This window comes from Chiroxiphia lanceolata, chromosome 9, assembly GCF_009829145.1.
Source record: "Chiroxiphia lanceolata isolate bChiLan1 chromosome 9, bChiLan1.pri, whole genome shotgun sequence".
NCBI lineage: Eukaryota > Metazoa > Chordata > Aves > Passeriformes > Pipridae > Chiroxiphia > Chiroxiphia lanceolata.
In genome coordinates, this window is record NC_045645.1 from 26,637,201 (window position 1) to 26,645,868 (window position 8,668).

General features: G+C 48.3%; 1 protein-coding gene across 2 annotated transcripts; it reads right to left on the reverse strand.

Annotated features, from left to right (window-relative positions):
* Window positions 1–2,075: 2,075 nt before the first annotated feature.
* ZNF648 (zinc finger protein 648) lies at window positions 2,076–7,783 on the reverse strand. 2 transcript variants are annotated; one of them, XM_032697066.1, is made up of 4 exons: window positions 7,734–7,783; window positions 7,497–7,625; window positions 7,242–7,344; window positions 2,076–6,502 (listed from the first exon to the last, which is right to left on the reverse strand). In XM_032697066.1, exon 4 carries the CDS (start codon window positions 6,388–6,390, stop codon window positions 5,224–5,226), a length of 1,167 nt encoding a protein of 388 aa, XP_032552957.1. In that variant the 5' UTR covers window positions 6,391–6,502; window positions 7,242–7,344; window positions 7,497–7,625; window positions 7,734–7,783; the 3' UTR covers window positions 2,076–5,223. The 2 variants fall into 2 exon arrangements, with proteins under 2 accessions (XP_032552957.1, XP_032552956.1); XM_032697065.1 differs by having other exon boundaries at window positions 7,242–7,347.
* Between the last annotated feature and the right edge of the window lie 885 nt (window positions 7,784–8,668).

An 8,668-nucleotide genomic window follows, 5' to 3' on the forward strand; every position in this document is an offset into this window, starting at 1 on the left:
TGGGGCTTCTCCACTTCTCTGCTGGGGTTTGCAATCAGATTTGCCTTCCTGAGAAGCAGCTGCTCAGATACCCTCCTTCTCCAGCATAAGGAGCAGGCACACGCTGCTCTTCAGACTCCTCACACATCCTGAGTCCCCTGGGCAATGTCACACATTCGCACAGGAGCGGGGCAGAGCCTGCTGACCTGCTTGCAAAACTGCAAAGAGCACCAGTGAAAATAAAACTGTCGCGGGCCAGCTCTCAGCACTGCATGTCCCACAGACAGCAAACTCACTGGGTGCTGGCTGCACCTGGCTCGAGGTCAGGGTCTGATTTTAATTCTCTTTAAGTGGTAGAAATGTGCCTGCGCTGCTGTGTCTGTGCCCAGGGGCAGGAAGCAGCTTGGCCTGCCCACATGCTCTGCCAACAGCTCGCAGGGCATCTGCTCTGCTGAGCCAGCCTAGTGGGATGCCAGGCAGCTTTCCCACCTTTACCATCACAGCTCCAGGATGTTGTTCTCAGATCCTCACCCTCTTGCTATTTTTATTTCTCTAGAAATGCTCTGTGTGGCCAGATGACCTTTATTAAGATCGTATTTTTTTATAGTGCATGACTCTGCATCTCTGCTGGGCCCTCCAGGAATGGAAGCAGCAGCTCCTGCTTGCCTGGCATTGGAACATTTGAGCTCCTCAGCTATCAAGAGAAACAGCCACTGGATCTGAAACCTGGCAGAGCCCCAGGGCCTCTGTAATTAATAACTTCTGCATTTTGTTTCCTGGTAGTTCTGTATTTTAAAGAGTAGGAAAATAGTTAACAGAGTGCAGAAAATAAAAATCCATGCTTTCAAATAAGCATTGTAGCCATTAGAGGGATCAAGAGCATCATATCTAAGCATAAATCAATGTAACCAAAGACAAAACCAGCTACATTAAGAAACAGCTGCCCAGTTGCTCTGCTCCTCATGCCTGTCATCCCTTCCTGCTCTAAAATCCAGGTTCCCTACAGCAATGGCCTTGGGAGTGGAGGAGCTTTAGAGGCATCCCTGCCTGATGCAGGTGAGGAGCATGGTAAGCCTGAAGCACCCCAAATGCACACAAACAAAAGCCCTCCTGTGCTGCCAGTAAGACAAGCACTGCAAAACACACAACCTTTTCACACAGAGCATGCTGGATACAGTAATTATAGGCAAAATAATTGCACTCCTTGCTTTCCCCTCGGTAGAGCCCCTTTCCAAAGCAGAAGTGCAGAGTATTTCTACAGCAATAACCTGCTTTCTGAGCCCAAGACCAGTTGGTAAAAATGGCTTCTCTCAGGTATCTGATAGCTGAGGCAATTAAAAGAGAATTAAACTGACATTTCTAACTTGCAGTGCAAGAGGGATGTGCAGTGGTGAAATAATTAAGAGCTACTGCTGGGAACATACTGTTTTCACCTGTCTGCTGCGAAGAACAAAAGGTCAAGAAGCATTTTTGGCTTTCTATTTTTGTCTGCCTTTTTCGGTAATTAGTGTCTAGTTACTGCTGCATCCCCAAATGCCAGAGCCCAAGGGTTTTCCAAATGACGAGAGAGGTGTTTAGTGGTCGGTACCTGGTTTATCCAGCCTCACTTGGTGACAAGCCACATTTTGCAAGTCAGATTTCCCTGCTCAAGTGACGCATGTGAAGGGCTCAGAGCTTCAATTTCTGGTTTATGAAACTGGCTTGAAAGGTCTTTCCAGCACCTGCCTGGGAGCAGCTCCACAGTGGATCTGCAGTCTCATCCCATGCTGTCCTCCTGTCCAGCATCATTTGCTTCCCCATCAGTTACACTGGTGCAGCAGCTGCATCTGAGCCTATTGGGAAGGGAAGGTGATTCTCTGGATAGGAACCCACCTTGGAGCATCCTTGTGCAGACAGGGCTTGACACTGCAGGGACTCCCAGCTGTTTTTCACAACTCCATGAACACAGAAAGATTCACCTCCCCACACCTGAGTGTCCCATGGGAGCAGAGATGGGTCTGAAAGATGAGGGGACACAGCAGATGTACCTCTTCAGTGCAGCAAGGGCCCTGGTGTGTGTGAGAAAACAGAAATCATCTTCCACCTTTCCCATTAGCTAAAAGAAAAGAGTGATATTTATTTACTGGATGCCAGTCTGGTCAGGATCCAAGTCCCAGCATGTTTTTCACATGAAATTCATGCCTGTAGACACAACCCCAAGTCATCCTTGCCCTCACCATCATCTCCACCAGCCATGCTTGTCTTATGCTTCAGCCCATCACCCCAGGGTACCCGTGCCTCTGGCCCTTCTTTCCACCCCTCCTGCTCTGCCAACCGAACTCCAGGTTCATCTGCAGGAGACAGCTACAGTTTAGGAATGTTTCTGATGTTTTCCCAAGTCAGAGTGTCCCAGGATTTTCGTCTCTCTCATGCAGAGTGGACCTGAGCACACCCTGGGCTTGTGTTTACCACTGACCTTCAGGGAGAACAGGGCTCTGCGTGGTTTTAGGACAAGCACACTTTCCCTGTCAAGGTGAGCAGGTGAGGGATGAAACCCAGAGTAGTGTGCTTCTCCAGAGTCAGTATCGTTCTGCCTCAGCCTGTCCCATCTCCTGCCCTGTCCAGTCTCCTGCATGCAAGCTCTTCCAGGAAGGATTTGGGGACCAGTCTGGAAGAATAAGGAAGGTACATGCCTGGCTGACTGCATCCTTTCCTCTGCCAGGGGTGGCAGTCACATTTTATAGGTCACTGTATCTTGCAAAGGAGTTAATGGAAGTTTCTTTGAAGAAGTTCAACACGTTTGTCCCAGAAGCCATCACATTTTAATTAATCCTTTCACACATCCAAGCACTTTATATGCGAGTCAACCTTCCAGGCAAGTGTCTTTTTAATAACCTTTTAGTTAAGCCTAGTGGTTCTCATTTCACCATCCATTTCCTCTTCCCATATAACAGACCTTCATTCAAAATACTTTCACCATTATCCTATAGGTACAAATTCCACCAACTGCTAACACCAAAAAGCAGAATAACTGGATTTTCTCAATTACTGCAACTGCCTAAGCAGAACAGTCACACAACATAAAGATGTGCATAGTGGTGCAGTTTAATTGGATATTAAAACCCCCTGCAGCAAGAGCATTGCATACCCAAGGGAGGAGAAGGATGCTGAACAGGGGAGGCTGTAGATGACAACTTCAAAATGGGTTTAGAAGATGAGTGTGGAAACTTATTGCATGAAAGCTTCTAGAACAGCTTTGTCACCTCACTATCTGCCCTCTCTCTCTCCAGGTCACTTCAGAAGGTGTTGAACATCACAGTCCCCACAGAACAGCACTGTTGACCTCTCTCTGCAGATCACTTACCCACAGTCAGCCAAGATTCTTGTCATGCAAAGATCTTTCCTCTTAGAGAGGCTAAGCAGCCCTCAGATAAGACTGAGCTGTTGCTAAGGGGCCCCAGCAAAAGCCCTTTGGAAACCTAAAACGGTACTGGAACTTCCTGCCTGGAGGGGAGTTTGGAGAAAGTCTCAGTCCCACTGTAGTGAATGCACATGGTACACAGGGTCCAGCCACCCCAGCATTACAAAAGTACACAGACAACAGAACACATCCTCAGAAGCAGGATGCAGATCAGTTCCCCCATCTGGAGATTTCTTTGAGGAATTAAATGAAAATGACCAATCAGTGATGCCAGGAGAATTAGTCTCCAATTCATAATCGAGTTAAAGTTTTGCTGCAGTGGTTCAGCTTGATCTGAGCCAAGGACCTCACATCAAACACAGCTGTGTGACACCTGCTCAGCTCTCGCACAGGTGGAAGGTGCTGAACAACCATCATTATTTTTTTACTCCATGAAATAAGCAAACTAATGGTACAATTAGTATTTTATATCAAATAGCCTGGTAGTAAATGCAAAAGTACGTTACCCTGAAGCTTTACCTTCACTCTGCTGCAAAACTTCCTACTGAAAAGGCAGAAAGCACTGGAAAGGAATTAGTGAAATTATGGCAGCTGGCAGGGAAAAGGGAAGCTGATATGGAAAAGAAATTCAGGCTGCAAATTAAGGACAAACTGGATGCTTCTACCACAGTGGTTAACAGCAGATAAAAACGTCATTATAAACTTTCAAAGTTAAAACCCCACTGCCATAACTGAGGCAACACCAACCTCTTTGGAAATAACAGCCTTGGAGTATTTGGCAGCACCTGAGTCTGCCAGGCTAGTTTCTAAGGAACCTTTTATTCACTAACCACCTAAATCAAAGTGAAGAGTCAAGCAGACACTTCAGTAGCACTCAGACACATCACAGAACAAAAACCATGGTTTTGTTATGGGAAGCTTCCTTATGTGTGAAAACATTTAAATTAAGGAGATTCCTATGTGATGAGTAGCAAAGGTGGCTTAAATTTGGTCTTTTGCTCTTTGAATTTTATGTTCTCAAACGCTTCTTAGCACAATACTCAGCTGGATAGAGTGCACGGTTCCATTAGAGACATAAATGCATTCAAACCCCTCATGCCAAGAGCATGCACCATCATAGCCAAAATAAAGCTTTTCCCATTATTAGCAGACATTCAACTCATCACATAAAGTGCATAAAGTATCAGTACTCTCTTACATAGTACCACTTGTGAAATACAGCTGGTAACTGTTGCATTTATTAAGGAAGTGGTTTGTAGTTCTTTTTTTTTTTTTTTTTTTAAATAACCAACATGATATTCCCCCTCCAAATAGAAAAAAATGTAGTGGAAAGAAAAACTCAGCAAAATATAAGGAGGGAAGGGATAGAGGGACAATTCTGGACTGTTTTGACTTAGCAAAGACCTGCAACAACAGATCTCCAAACCTAGTGCCAGAGAGCCATCACATTCAAGATGCCAGGGCCAATTTATCCAGTGACTGAGGCTGTGGAGAGAAGTCTCACAGCCTGTGCATCCTTGCACAAAGCTCAAGCTGATGCATGGTCAGTCCAGCAAATTGAGACAGCACGAGCACACGTGAGTGATTTCAGTCTCCCCGCGCGCAGTAATTTCATTACTCAGTGGTAATTAGGTAATTTGTTCATACAAAGCAGTTCAAAGCCAGTCAGTGCGACCTCTACCAGCACAAGTTCCAGAGATCCCTGTGATGCAGCATTCCCTGCTGGGGCAGCGGGTCTGCGCCGGGCAGAGCGCGCGCAGCGGGTGCCTTCTCCAGCCCAACAGAGCAGACCTCGCTCAGGTGAGAAGCAACCGAGGAGACCGCAGCCACAAACGAGCCAAGAATTAGGGTTTGCCCAGTTTGTGTGTGCGCTCGTGCCTCCGCAGGGTCCCTGACTCGGTGAAGGAATGCCCGCAGTAACCGCAGGAGTAGGGCTTCTCTCCCGTGTGGATGCGGTGGTGGCGCTGGAGCGACGCCAGCCGGGTGAACGTCCCCCCGCACTCCTCGCAGTAGAAGGGGCGCGCCCCGGAGTGAGTCTGCTGGTGCCTCTTCAGCCGGAGCAGCTGGACAAACGCCATGCCACACTCCTGGCACTTGTAGGGCTTGTCTTCCCGGTGGATCACCTTGTGTTTGGAAAGCAGGTTGGGCTTGTCGAAGCCTTTGCCGCACGTCGGGCAGGTGTAAGGTTTATAGTCGTCTTCCTCGGGCTTCTGGTTTTCTGCACAAGGCTGATCGCTGTACTGCACAGCGTGCTGGTTACGGTGCACTATGGACCAGGGGTTCCTGGCCATGCCGTTTCCCAGGATCACCATGGAGCGCTCGATCTTGTGCACGTTGCGCAGGTGCCTCCAGACGTCGGCCGTGCGGATGAAGCCCTTGTCACACTCTGGGCACTTGTGCGGCCGGTCGCTGGAATGGATGAGCTTGTGCATCCGCAGGTTTGCCGCACGGAAGAACTCTTTGGCACAGGTGGGACAGCGGTAGGAGTTTTCCGCGAGGTGAGTTCGCCTGTGCTCCTGCAGCTCGCCCATACCCTGGAAAGAGGAACCACACTTCTTGCACCGATACGGCAAAGCTGCCTCAGAGACGGGCTCCAGGTCCTCTGCAAACATGTCACCAAGAATGGTACTTTCATTACCATCGTGGAGTCTTCCCTGTGGTTTCCTGGAGCAGTTAGAGGAACTGTGCTCTAAATCTTTATCCTCACACTGCAGGTCAAAGTTGGTATTGGAAGGGACAAACACCCCACCTGGACTCTCACCTTCTTTCTGGTAGTAGGTCTCACAGGTTTCTTTATCTTCACACTGCAGCTCTGCAGGAAGCTCCTGCTTACCTGAAGGTCCAGCAGAGTTGCAAAGAGGACTGAACATCTGTGAGTAATTCATGTCTACCGCCTTCTGGACACTAAGTGTGTGGCCTTCCTGCTTAGTTGTCTTTCTGGAATAATTTGAATGCTTCTCACCTGTGTCACAAATGTCATTCCCAGAGCCCCAGTCCACACTCACATCCATCTTCTGAGGCAAACGCTGTGTTCACCTGCAGCTCATCAATGATGTGCACACCCAGAGCTTTGGGCCATTCATGGTAAGGGCATCTCATTTTCAGCTCTCTTTAAAGTCCTCCCTAGAAAACAAAACACCTGTTTCATCAGTGATTCTTCTGATATTAACATAAGATAAATATATAACACTAAAGGTAATTTTCTTATTATAAGAATGGGACAGAGTACAGACAGTAGGAGAAACAGAATCATCTACTATTAGATATGTAGAAAACATACATTCAGCGTATGAAACACAGACTATGTTTAATGAAGTTAAATCCTCTATCATCATCCAGCCTTAACTATAAACCTAAATTGATAATTTCCACTTTAAATTCATGTAAAGATGAAAAATCATAGAATCCCAGAATGGTTTGGGTTGGAAAGGACCTTAAAGCTCACCTTATTCCAACCCCCTGCCACGGGAAGGGACACCTTCCACTAGACCTGGTTGCTCAGAGCCCTGTCCAACCTGGCCCTGAACACTTCCAGGGATGGGGCAGCCACAGCTTCTCTGGGCACCCTGTGCCAGGGCCTCACCACCTGCAGCATAGGGAAGAATTTCTTTCTAACATCTAATCTAAATCTCTCCTCTTTTAGTTTGAAAACGTTCCCCCTTGCCCTGTCACTATCCGCCCATGTGAAAAGTTGCTCTCCTTCTTTTCTATAAGCTCCCTTCAAGTACTGGAAGGCTGGGTAAGACATCTCCAAATACAATTATATATAGCTAAGAACACACATATATAAAAACATACACATTTCAGTATTTGCACGCATGTATAAATATAAAACTTGCCTATTTACTTTCATTAGGCTTACCAAGGACAGTTACCAGGGCAGTAGAATGATGTGCATCCAGAGAAAGCTCTTATTCACATCTCAGAAAGGCCAGTTTCATCAGCCACACAAGCCACGCTTTCTTCTGCTGCGATACAGAAAACAATCTGGATTAGTCCTCGTTAGTCACTGCCTGGAACAGCGTGGCTCGACTCACCCCCAACTTCAGACATTCCCCTTCATTTAATAAGGAGCTGGGTAACAGGAGTATTCCTCACCTCCAGCCCTCTAACTGACCTGCTGCTGCCTTTGGGGAAGCAAAACTTTCCAAGGGATGCTGGCGCTGCGTGGCTTAAGAGAACTCCATAACCACGGCCGTGCGGTCCCTGCAGCGGGGGAGGGGGGATGTTCAAACCGCGATGTAGGCTGAAAAATAATAATAAATATGCGTATAAAAAGAAAGGGATTTATTGTTCCCGGCAGCACGAACTCCCAACTTTTGCCCGCTCCGATGCCCCGTTCCCCCCGCCCTACCTGGGGGGCTCCCGCATCCCCCGCGCATCCCCCGCGCATCCCCCGCGCCGGCGGTCCCGGCGCAGCGGCGGCTCGGCCGTGCCCGCAGCGGCCGCGGCTGCAGCGGCGGGGCGGGACCGGGCGGACAGCGCGGCCCCTCCCCGGCGACAGCGACAGCGACAGCCCTCGCTCCCGGCTCAGCTCCGCCGCCCCGTTCAAATCCTGCGACCGGCATTCCTTCCCGCCGCCCCGGCGGAGCGGTTCTGGAACCCCCGGTGCTCTGGGAGCCTGTTCGTAGAATCTTGGAATGGTTCCTTGAAGATCATCTCCTTCCAAACCCCTGCTATGGGCAGGGACGTCTCCCATTAGATCGAGTTCCAGCCTGGCCTTGAACACCTCCAGGTATGGGGCAGCCACAGCTTCTCTGGGCAACCTGTGCCAGGGCCTCGCCACCCCCACAGTAAAGAATTGTTTGCTAATATCCAATCTAAACCTACTCTCTTTCAGTCTGAAGCCATTTCCCTTTGTCCTGTTGTTACATGCTCTCATAAACAGTCTTGCTCCATCTTTCCTGTAAGTTCCCTTCAGGTACTGGAAGGCTGCAGTTAGGTCATGCCAAAACCTTATATTTTCCAGGTTGATGAATCCCAATTCTCTCAGCCTTTCCTCATAGCAGAGGTGCTCCATCCCTGTGATGAACTCCAGGAATATATAAGGACATGCACCAATATGCACAGCCAAGCATGTTTGTGTGAGGCACAGATGATGAATGGCCAATTTTTAAAAAACCAAACTGTGGTTTATTACAACTACCAAGGAATTGTGTAGTGCCAGCAAACAGTGGTCTTCCTCAGAAGGGTCATGGAGGAAATTACTAAAGCATCTCCAGATCCTTCTCCTCAAAAGCATCAGTAGCAATTATGATTTCCTCATCCTCACTTATCCTTTCTAGAGGT